We start from the raw sequence: 11,868 nt of genomic DNA on the forward strand, positions 1-11,868 counted from the left end.
AAAGAGCTGTCCAAAGACACTAGAGACAAAATTGTACACCTCCACAAGGCTGGAAAGGGCTACGGGGAAATTGCCAAGCAGCTTGGTGAAAAAAGGTCCACTGTTGGAGCAATCATTAGAAAATGGAAGAAGCTAAACATGACTGTCAATCTCCCTCGGACTGGGGCTCCATGCAAGATCTCACCTCGTGGGGTCTCAATGATCCTAAGAAAGGTGAGAAATCAGCCCAGAACTACACGGGAGGAGCTGGTCAATGACCTGAAAAGAGATGGGACCACTGTTTCCAAGGTTACTGTTGGTAATACACTAAGACGTCATGGTTTGAAATCATGTGTGGCACGAAAGGTTCCCCTGCTTAAACCAGCACATGTCAAGGCCCGTCTTAAGTTTGCCAATGACCATTTGGATGATCCAGAGGAGTCATGGGAAAAAGTCATGTGGTCAGATGAGACCAAAATAGAACTTTTTGGTCATAATTACACTAAACGTGTTTAGAGGAAGAAGAATGATGAGTACCATCCCAAGAACACCATCCCTACTGTGAAGCATGGGGGTGGTAGCATCATGCTTTGGGGGTGTTTTTCTGCACATGGGACAGGGCGACTGCACTGTATTAAGGAGAGGATGACCGGGGCCATGTATTGCGAGATTTTGGGGAACAACCTCCTTCCCTCAGTTAGAGCATTGAAGATGGGTCGAGGCTGGGTCTTCCAACATGACAATGACCTGAAGCACACAGCCAGGATAACCAAGGAGTGGCTCTGTAAGAAGCATATCAAGGTTCTGGCGTGGCCTAGCCAGTCTCCAGACCTAAACCCAATAGAGAATCTTTGGAGGGAGCTCAAACTCTGTGTTTCTCAGCGACAGCCCAGAAACCTGACTGATCTAGAGAAGATCTGTGTGGAGGAGTGGGCCAAAATCCCTCCTGCAGTGTGTGCAAACCTGGTGAAAAACTACAGGAAACGTTTGACCTCTGTAATTGCAAACAAAGGCTACTGTACCAAATATTAACATTGATTTTCTCAGGTGTTCAAATACTTATTTGCAGCTGTATCATACAAATAAATAGTTAAAAAATCATACATTGTGATTTCTGGATAATTTTTTTTAGATTATGTCTCTCACAGTGGACATGCACCTACGATGACAATTTCAGACCCCTCCATGATTTCTAAGTGGGAGAACTTGCAAAATAGCAGGGTGTTCAAATACTTATTTTCCTCACTGTATATATGACTATACCCCTAGTGGTCATAACAATATACAGTACCAGTCAAAAGGAAATTACTATTTTTTATGTTTTTGAAAGAAGTCTCTTATGCTCATCAAGCCTGCAGTTAAAAAACAAAAAAACTGAAATATTATGAAATATTATTACAATTTAAAATAATGGTTCTCTTTTTTAATATATTTTAAAATGTAATTTATTTTTGTGATGCAAAGCTGAATTTTCATCAGCAAGTACTCCAGTCTTTGGTGTCTTATGATCCTTCAGAAATCATTCTAATATGATGATTTGATACTCAGTTATTATCAATGATGGAAACAGTTGTGCTGTTTAATATATTTTTTTGGAATACTTTTTTCAGGATTCATTGATGAGTAAAACGTTAACAGCATTTATTCATAAAAACAGCATTTATTCAAAATAAAAACATTTCTAACAATATAAATCGTTACCATCACCTTTTATCAATTTAACGCATCCTTGTTGAATTAAAGTACTAATTTCTTTAAAAAAAAAAAATAGTTATTGTTCCCAAACTTTTGAACGGTAGTGAATATTGTTACAAAAGATTTCTATTCTAAATAAATACAGTTCTTTTTAACTTTTTATTCATCAAATAATCCTGAAAAAAGTATCTCAGGTTATAAAAAAATATTAAGCAGCACAACTGTTTCCAACATTGATCATAAATCAGCATATTAGAATGATTTCTGAAGGATCATAAGACACCAAAGACTGGAGTACTTGCTGATGAAAATTCAGCTTTGCATCACAAAAATAAATTACATTTTAAAGTATATTAAAAAAGAGAACCATTATTTTAAATTGTAATAATATTACTGGTTTTTTTTTTTTTTTTTTTTTTACTGCAGGCTTGATGAGCATAAGAGACTTCTTTCAAAAACATTAAAAATAGTAGTGTTTCCAAACTTTTGACTGGTACTGTATAGATAGATAGATAGATAGATAGATAGATAGATAGATAGATAGATAGATAGATAGATAGATAGATAGATAGATAGATAGATACTTACTTACTTACTTACTTACTTACTTACTTACTTACTTACTTACTTACTTACTTACTTACTTACTTACTTACTTACTTACTTACTTACTTACTTACTAACTAACTAACTAACTAACTAACTAACTAACTAACTAACTAACTAACTAACTAACTAACTAACTAACTAACTAACTAACTAACTAACTAACTAACTAACTAACTAACTAACTATCGGGCAAAAGTTTTAGACCGGTAAGAATTTTATTATTTTTAAAAGAAGTCTCTTCTGCTCACCAAGGCTGCATTTATTTGATTAAAAATACAAACAAAAACAGTCATATTGTGAAATATTATTACAATTTAAATCAGCTGTTTTCTATGTGAATATATAGTTAAGTGTAATTTATTCCTGTGATCAAAGCTGATTTTTCAGCATCATTACTCCAGTCTTCAGTGTCACATGATCCTTCACAAATCGTCCTAATATGATGATTTGATGCTCAAGAAACATTTATGATTATTATTAATGTTGAAAACAGTTTTTACATTTTTATTTCATGATGCTATGATGAATAGAAAGTTGAAAAGAACAGCATTTATCTGAAATCTAAAGCTTTTGTAACAGTAAACTCTACCCTTCAAAAGTTTGGGGTCAGTAAGAATTTTAATTTTATTTTGGGGAAAAGAAATAAAATAAATCAATAATTTTATTAATCAAGGATGAGTTAAACTGATCAAAAGTTACAGTAAAGACATTTATAATGTTAGAAAATATTCTATTTTAAATAAATGCTGTTCTTTTGAACTTTCTATTCATCAAAGAATTTTGAAAAAAAAAATTGTACACAACTGTTTTCAACATTTAAAATAATAATGATTGTTTTTTGTGTGCATAAAATCATATTAGAATGATTTCTGAAGGATCATGTGACACTGAAGACTGGAGTAATGATGCTGAAAATACAGCTTTCATCTGAGGAATGAATTACATTTTAAAATATATTAAAATAGAAAACAGTCATTTTAAATTGTCATAATATTTCACAATAATACTTTTTTTTTTTTTTATCAAATAAATGCAGCCTTGGTGAGCAGAAGAGACTTCTTTTAAAAACATAAAAAATCTTACCGATCTAAAATCTAGTGTATATCAACAAATGCACCAAATTAGATTTTTTTGCTCAGTTTGGGCCTCTAAATCAGACTGAGGTGTTTTTTTCCTCCATATTCTCACGATATCAGACTGTATGAGCCATAAAAGACTTAAAAGGTATCAAATGTGATATCAATGGATCATTTAAAAATTTAGATTTTTCTATTTTTTTCTTTTGTTAGGGTTAATTACCACGATCCAACAAAGGCTTTTTTTGTTCATAGAGTATCTAGCATGTCTTGCGTGCACTCGCACTTTGTGGAAATGCAAATCTAACTTCACCTGTATTGTTTCTGTTTTTAGGGGCATGAAACCAGTGCCTTGTTAATTCTTGAGAAGGTCACGGACAGAAACCTCATCAACTGCACGAACGCAGCGCTGCAGACGTAAGTTTGGTGTCCTCACGCATGTTCTCCTCCTCTTCCTCCTCATCATCTCGAGATTAAAGAGAGCTGCCTCTCTCTCTCTCTCTCGTGTCTCAGGCCGCTACACGTCGCGGCTCGTAACGGGCTCACGGTGGTCGTGCAGGAGCTGCTGGGTAAAGGAGCCAGTGTCCTCGCCGTGGATGAAAACGGTGAGCGCTTAAAGGCTCATTTTTCAAAAAAAAAAAAAAAAACGTATACTTTTATTTAGCAAGGATGCATAAAATGTATCACAAGCGACAGTACATTCAGCTTTGCATCTCAGGAATCAATTTTGAAATGTATTTAAACAGAAAACAGTTATTTTTAATTGTAACAGTATTTTACTGTATTTATGATTAAATAAATGCAGCCTTGATGAGAAAATCTTTCTGACACCAAACTTTTGAACGGAAGTGTGCTTATGGGTAAATTCCAGGTAAACGGATATGCTGATAATATTATTTCTGTGCAATAGATTTGCATCATGCAAATTTACATCAACACAAAATTTGCGCTTGGGTTGAATGTTTCCAAGCAAGTTTTTGACCACATAACGTGTTATGTAATAGCTGCATATAACTGCCATATGGACGTTACTTTGACACGCTCATGCATACAAATATTTCTATACATATAAACATGAATTGAATTGGCTCAAATGTGTTTCCCAGGATACACTCCAGCTTTGTCTTGTGCCCCGAACAAAGACGTGGCCGACTGTTTGGCGCTGATACTCTCCACCATGATGCCCATCTCTCCCAGCAGTCCCGGCACCATATCAAATCTCACGTTTACCACCATTAACCATTACTCCAGCCCATCCAAGACCGTGACCTTTGACCCTTTACCCATGCTGCGTCCCGAGCACGTCTCCTACCGTAAATTCAACAGCCTGGGTCGCGAGGACGGCCTCATCGTCCCCGATGATGAACTCAATGATTCAGACTCGGAAACGTACTGACAACACACTCTGTCCCGCCCCTCAGTGTCTTAAACTCTCGCCTCATTGGCCGAACGGTGACTATGCTAATTAGGGTCGTCTCTCAATGACCGGTGCGTACGAAAGTCTCAGGAGAAAACGGAGAAACAGGAAAATAAGTGGCCAACACTGCAGTTTAACCAGTCTATTACTGTTTCTTCTCTACTATGTCAATGTTTGAACTCTCAAGCATCTCTAATCCTCTTTATTTAAAGCCAAATTCATTTTGCTTTCCTTTATCAGAAGAAATGGCCTGTTTTTGCCAGCATTCACGTGAAACGTGAGAAGGCAACGGATTGTTGTAACTGCAGAGGACGTCAGGGACCAAGAGCTGCAGACTTTTCCTCCAGCTTTACTTTTAATCCCCGTTCGTGCATGAAGATTGACTTTAGGTTTGCATCATCATGGATTATTTATTATTAAAAAACATGAAGACTTTCAGGATCAATCTGAGTATTTATTCCTCTGCTGTGAGGAATTACAGCGTTCTTCCTGTTGTGTGTGTGTGTGTGTGTGTGTGATTGTGAATTCGAATGGTTGTGTGAGTGTGTGATTTATTTTATAATTCAAATACAATGAAAAGATCAAGTGTGTGACTTGACCTTTTGGTACATTGTTAATAATTATTAATAATTCTAAATAAATCTTTTGCCATAAGATTCTACAGTGTCTTTTTATTACAGAAACTTGCCAAATATAAAAAAATTATGTATGTAATTATTATATATATATCAGAACATAAATTAGTCTGCATACAAGAAAACATTTTATTTATCCAATCCAATAGTTTTTGAATTTTGGATCTATTTAATATTTGCGTATAATATATTTATTGTCAGAAATCTTTTTACCTCATTTAATGTTCTGTATTATCTATTTTAATATTTATATATTAGTTTTCTTTGTTTCAGGTATATTTTTCACCCTGTTTAATGTTCCGTATTATCTATTATTGAAGTATATTTTGTAAATACTGTAAATTATAATATTTAAATGTTTTGTAAAACCTTAATGCCCAGAAAGTTTTATTTTTGTAGGTAAACACCAGTCGATAATTGAGTGTCTCTTTCACTGTTATTTATCCGTGCACATCATTTTATAAATTGATGTGCTGTCGTGATCTTTAATCAAAATCACTTTATCCTCCCTCTATTTCTATAAAAAAGAATTCTTTATTTCGGTGTCCTCAGCTTCCAGTTATTTAAACTACAAAACAGCTTATGTTGCTTGATATTGCAAACTGGTATTTATTATCATATTATTTTAATGTTTTGTCATAATTATAAACACACTGGTTTGTAGTACAAATAGTTTTACCATTTACTGCACGTAGTTATTCTTTTAGTTATTCACCTATAGCGGTTAATGAATCAGAAGTCTCGCGCATTCACAGAATATAACGTACTTCCACGTTGCAAAATAAGGTGATACAAGAGCAAAACTATTCTTAAAAACTGTTTGACAGAAAAAACAATGATATAGGCTTGGAATGAGGTTTTATTAAAAAGTTATGACAGAATTTTTCATTTTCATTTTTGGGTGAAGAAATGCAGTTCATTAAGATGAAATGATTCATGTTATTTGTAGTGCACTATAATTAGTGTCCTATGAAAGTTTTAATCATTGTCCTTCTCATAGTGTCTCCCATACAGCACAGCTGTTACGAGTCCAGCGCTCATTCCCGTCCGGCTCATGTAAAAGCGGTTTCCTCTCTCCCAACCAGAATGATCCGGAATATCCAGAGTCATCCCATTACCCAGAATTCCAGGGAACACATGTCGAGTCGTAAAGGTCCCCGTCAGCCTGAAGTCCACCGGTGTACGAGCGTGTTCGGTTTCTCCTCCGCAGCTGCTGTGATGTTCACCTGTGCACTTCACCAGAGCGCAAACCTCCAGGTAATACGTCCCGTGCACCACATGGAGGCCGTTGAAGACGCCCAGAGCGTAAAACTCATGCGTGTCGGACCTCCGGAACAGCAGGTGGCAGCAGACAGAGCCACTACAAATGCTAATGTTCCCTTTACGGCCTCTCAAAGGAACCAAAGTGAAATTATCATACATCATGATGGAGGTAAAGGTTGTAGATGTGGCTTCTTGTGCACATTCAGAGTCCTTTTGGCAGTATTTTACACCATCATCTGGTTCAAAGCTACTTGTAGGCCAAACATGCATCTTTTCTGGTTCTTCTGACCTCAGTTTCTCTTTTGGATACCCAGAAAATGGCATCAGTGTAGGCCATGCTGCGTCCCCAATAAAAGCTGGATCCAAAACTGGCACTCTACGCACCAGCAATTTCCCAGAATCCCCCTTCATATCGTGATGAATGAGCGAATCCCATGGTGTGAAGATGCCGCTGCCGGTTATGCCATACTGAGCGGCTCGGATGTTGGCGGCTAGCAGCGTGACGCCCGTCGCGTGCGAGAACGAGCGCTGAAACTGTACGGCGGACAGCAGGGGGAGCTGGTTCATCCACGCAGTGGGATACACGATCTGCCGGACACCCATGTCCTTTACTAGAGTCAACGCCGGGTCACGGAACAGAATGTCGAAGCACGTAAACACCCCGAATAAGCCTGCAAACGGTGTGGTGAAAGTGACATACTCGCACTCCGGTGGAGCGTCAAACGCCGCCTCAAAATACAAGTTATATTTGTGATATCGGGCCACGATGACGCCCTGGTCACTGAACACCACGTTTGTGTTGAACTGGTACTGGCCGTCCGCAGGACAGCGAGGGTCGGCGGTCCGGTTACAGCTCTGACGGGACGGCATGTTAGCCACCACGAAGAGACGGTTCTTATGAGCCATACAGCTGAGGCTTTGGAGGACCTGAGAAAGAAACATAACTTGTTAGAAACTGTGAAAAAAGTGGCTCTAAAACTGGCACTCATCATGTCTAAATAATCCTTAAAAAGGGTGGTAAATATCAGTTTTGTACCTCAGTGTCTGGAAATCTGTGTGGATCAGCACATGGACTCCATGTGACCTCCTGAGGGTTGGGAACGGTCTCCAGATAACCAGCGATAGAAGCTCTGGTGAAGTTGAACCCATGGATGGCGTCTTCTGGAAACACTATGATCTGGGCACCCTGTTTAACACATGATATAAACGTTAAGGGTCCTGTAGACATCATTTAGGAATGTCTGTGTATCCACAGTTAAAAGACTTAACGAACATGCATTTTTATGGTTTAATGCAATTCTTTCACATTAGCAGCCATTACTTTTAGGCAAACTAGTATCTCATTCATTTATATAAAAATGTATTTTGTTCAATGCCATTTTAAGGGTCGTTTTATCTTAGAAAGAAGCGTGTTCAAGACAAGTGCAAAGTGTTTGTGAAATAACCTTTTGACAAAACAATTACAAATCACTGAGAGATGTTTATCACTAAAAAGGTTGTGACATTTTCTGGTATTATTTGCATAGTTTGCATATGGTACGTGTTTAAATGGGTACAAATTATTATTGCATTCCTTTTATTGTTGTCATTTGATCAGTGTTTGAAGCTCTTACACACACTATCTGTCAGTGTACCTGCTGTGCTGCCAGCACTGTCTGCTCTTCAAACACACGCAGGTTCTGCTTCATGTGCTCCAGGGCGGGTCTCCGGTCCAGCGGGACTCTGGGGTTCGGGTTCAGCCGCACTCGGTGCTCGTACACCGCCGCCACATAGGACGGATGATCCGCGGCGAGGATGAGGTTCAGTCCGCTCAAACAGAGCACAAACCCGGCGAGCCCGAGCGCCATGAGGAGGAGGGTGGACATGGAAACGTGGGTCAGGCTGTCATGAGCTCAAAAGTGAGTCCAAAAGTTCAGGTTAATCATTGCAAAATCTGTCATGGATTTAAGAAGTCTTATTAGCGTGGTTAAAAACAATTTTACATAAACATGCGGTACAACAAGGTAAACAACAAAGGAACGGTTTCTTAAGTTAGAAACGTGTCGCTCCCTGCTTATTTATATCCCTTCGGATCATTTACATTCGCTTTTCCCTATAAAAATATATTTGCATGCACTTCCATTAAAAATAATAATAACAATCGTAAACAACAGCACATTCATTGTTGTTAATCGTCTTCCGGGTGGCATTACGTCACTCGTAATCCATTTGTCGGAAAGATCGAGTGGGAAGCTCGGGGTTTTCTTCAAACCCCGATGTTTATGAGTTGTGAGTGAAGTAAGCTAATTGCTTGCTACAAAAGATGATAGCATTGTAATATAACAATATAATAAGCAAGGATAAAGTTTACAGTGGCTTCATAAATTAACTGAAACCTAAAAAAGCAAGATTGTCTTTGTTCTTCATTTTCTAGAGATAAAATAGAGTTTTCTAGAGATAAATAGAGTTAAGACTTGCTGTATTTTTGTGTAGTTATTTAAGAGAAGGTACACCGCCATCTTACTCCGACGAAAGTGACTTGAACGCTCCTGAACATGACTTCCTACCCCGTAAATAACTTCCCAGGAGGACTTGAATGCACCATATGTAATGTTTTTTTGAATGGCATATGGAAAAATACACTTGCAGGCTAGCTGTAAATATTGTTATTATAGTGTGTGGCAGCCAGATATTGTTATTAAGCTGTTTTTATTCAATTCAGATTAAAATTTTGTGTAAAAATGTCTTACTTTTGGAAAATAATGAGTCAACAAAGATGTTTAACACTACAGCTGATCTAATCTCTGATTCATTAGATGGAGATGAATGGCGAAGTTGAGCATATTGCATTGTGGGATATAGTATCTCATGCAGTGTGCTCTTGTTAGCCTACTGTACATTATGGCAAATGGAGTCTGTCAGACAGAAAAATGACTGCAAACACTGATCTGAAACGAGCTGTCTGGGTGTTCTAATATGATGCAAATGTGCAGAGACTGCCGACTAATTCCTGCATCTTCAGGGTTTGTCAGCACCATTATTTTGGTGTGTGTGTGTGCGTGTGTTTTGAGGGAGATAACCATTGAAATGTTTTCGAGTTTATGTCAAGATCAGATCCTTTAAAACCCAGACGAGGACTTGACCCTAGATTCAGACCAATTTTAAAGAACTCAAATAAAGACAATGCTGCAAATATTGTACAGAGACCATGCAGATCGGTTGTTGAGGAAACGGGTGAATGATTATCAGAAATCTGACACCACAAAGTAACCAAATATACTTCGGTTTTGACACATACATGAGGGTGTATGTGTATACTGTACAGTGTGAGTACATTTTTGTCACCACCAGCATATGTGCATACTGTCAGTGCTGGGTAATTTTACTTTAATTTTAAAAATTAATTAGGCCTACTTGTAAATTGTAATTAGATTATATTACCTTTTAAAATACTCATTATCAGACTACAGTTACTTTTCTATTGATTACATGTTATCCTCACAATGGCAGTAAAGTATTCATAATTTATTGATTCTACTTTATATTTTTAATTTTCTAATTTTCTAAAGCCTTCTGTTTATATACTGTACGTTCAGAAGATCTTCCAGGTTTGTGGAATTACACACACAGACCAGCCACTAGTCATGTGACTATCACTGAAAACTGAGACCCACAGCATTTGATCACTGGATTTACAAAAATGCAAAATAGGTCTGCACTCTTAAAATATTTAATTGTAACAGGATGTTGAGAAGTTGTGTATCCCTAAGCGTCAAGGTGCCAAGCATGTGCCACACCCCACTTAGCTTGTTAATTTTCCTATTTAAGTTTTAGCTCCACCCACCTAATCTCAAGCCAATTAGGACACTATCAGGCCTTATAAATGGCACCTGTGCCCACAGCACCTTCATTCTGGTGCACATGGATGTACTGTGCAGAGGACTGAGTTCTTCCTTTGTTTTTCCCTGCGCGTGTGTGCGTGTGTGCGTGCGTGCGTGCGTGCGTGCGTGCGTGTGTGCGTGTGTGTGTGTGTGTGTGTGCGTGTATTTGACCATGTAAGTGCTTTTTTTGACACTTAATTATTATTCTGTATTAAGTTTATCCTAAATGTTTATTTTGCTGTATTTCCTGCTTAGGCATGTTCTTTAGTTATTTACATATGTATTTGAGATTATATTATGAGTAGATGGCTTCATGTATTGTTTAAGTTCCTTTATTTCCTGTGGATTCCATGTTATGTTTATTGTGAACTAAAACATTGTATTTCTGTTCTTTGTAGAAACCACACGCTCACACACATACACCCCTACATACACACCCATATCCAATACCTGAATCAGAAGAAAAATAAAAGACCTTAACATCAGAGTGACTAGACTGGACCTGTTTTTACTGACAGCCCCATTGGCTTCAAGCTAGCTACCTAAGCATCCTCCTACTCCTTTTCATGGTCCTTCGAGCCGGAGCTCATTGATGATCAGTGGATATGTCTAGTCACTCCCTGCCCTTATTGTCACAGCATGAGCGCCCACGTCGCCAAGCTCAGCTCCCCGCACGTTATGATGATTTCATCCTACAACATCATCAGCGGTCGCAACCTACAGCAGAAGCACCAGAACAACAACTGCTCCATCCTGCAGATATTCCTGGTATTGGTCCTCATTATCAACCCTGGAAAGAGGATGAGTCTGGGGAAGAGCTAGAGGAGTTGGAATTGCCCACGGAGGGAGACATTCAGGAGGACATTCCACATCCTTACTCACCTGTCCTATCTGAGAGAGTGCAAACCCCTGATGTTGAACACCAACATACCTCTCCAAAGCTCCCATTCCTGATACTCAGACTGCACTCCTACAGCAATTGGTAGAAGAATTAAGAAATCAGGGTAGACTAATCCAGCAGTGTATGCTTGGAAGCAGCACTCACTCCTCACGGTCTCGCTTGCCATCCCCTTGCCCCGATAATCTTAACCTTCAATCAGCAGCATCTCCACAAGCCCATACAGAGGACCATAGGCCCCCTCCTCTTCTACTTCAGCCACAGCTTCCATCTCCTCCGCTTCCTGCAAGTCGTACCCCTCTTACCCAACCTATGCCACAGTCGTTGCAGAGCACGCATCCTCCTGGCTGTGGTCAGTTTCCTGCCACATATCAAGCACCAGCCTCATATAACCCCATGCACCCAGCCTATACACTGCCAAACCAACCTTTGCCTG

General features: G+C 38.5%; 2 protein-coding genes across 3 annotated transcripts in view; one reads left to right on the plus strand and one right to left on the minus strand.

Annotated features, from left to right (window-relative positions):
• ankrd28a (ankyrin repeat domain 28a) overlaps positions 1–5,432 on the plus strand; it is a 35,121-nt gene extending 29,689 nt beyond the window's left edge. For both annotated transcript variants that reach the window (XM_084423236.1, XM_084423235.1), the window contains exons 26-28: positions 3,694–3,776; positions 3,873–3,964; positions 4,466–5,432. In XM_084423236.1, coding sequence (XP_084279362.1) covers positions 3,694–3,776; positions 3,873–3,964; positions 4,466–4,755 — 465 coding nt within the window. In that variant the 3' untranslated portion in view covers positions 4,756–5,432. The remainder of the gene's footprint in view (positions 1–3,693; positions 3,777–3,872; positions 3,965–4,465) is intronic.
• Positions 5,433–6,252: 820 nt separating this feature from the next.
• On the minus strand, positions 6,253–8,920 carry btd (biotinidase). The gene is made up of 3 exons (XM_084422677.1): positions 8,309–8,920; positions 7,711–7,860; positions 6,253–7,601 (listed from the first exon to the last, which is right to left on the minus strand). The coding sequence occupies exons 1-3, from the start codon at positions 8,537–8,539 to the stop codon at positions 6,390–6,392; spliced, it is 1,593 nt and encodes a 530-aa protein (XP_084278803.1). The 5' UTR covers positions 8,540–8,920; the 3' UTR covers positions 6,253–6,389.
• Between the last annotated feature and the right edge of the window lie 2,948 nt (positions 8,921–11,868).

This window comes from Rutilus rutilus (assembly GCF_951802725.1).
Source record: "Rutilus rutilus genome assembly, chromosome: 11".
NCBI lineage: Eukaryota > Metazoa > Chordata > Actinopteri > Cypriniformes > Leuciscidae > Rutilus > Rutilus rutilus.

What these genes read in the sequence shown, in the direction of transcription:
- btd (XM_084422677.1), bottom strand. Translation starts at nt 8,539, where the DNA reads ATGTCCACCCTCCTCCTCATGGCGCTCGGGCTCGCCGGGTTTGTGCTC. An exon ending in CAGTGCTGGCAGCACAGCAG is followed by an intron (nt 7,861 to 8,308) that starts GTACACTGACAG and finishes TGTGTTAAACAG; the next exon opens with GGTGCCCAGATCATAGTGTT. An exon ending in ACAGATTTCCAGACACTGAG is followed by an intron (nt 7,602 to 7,710) that starts GTACAAAACTGA and finishes TTTCTTTCTCAG; the next exon opens with GTCCTCCAAAGCCTCAGCTG.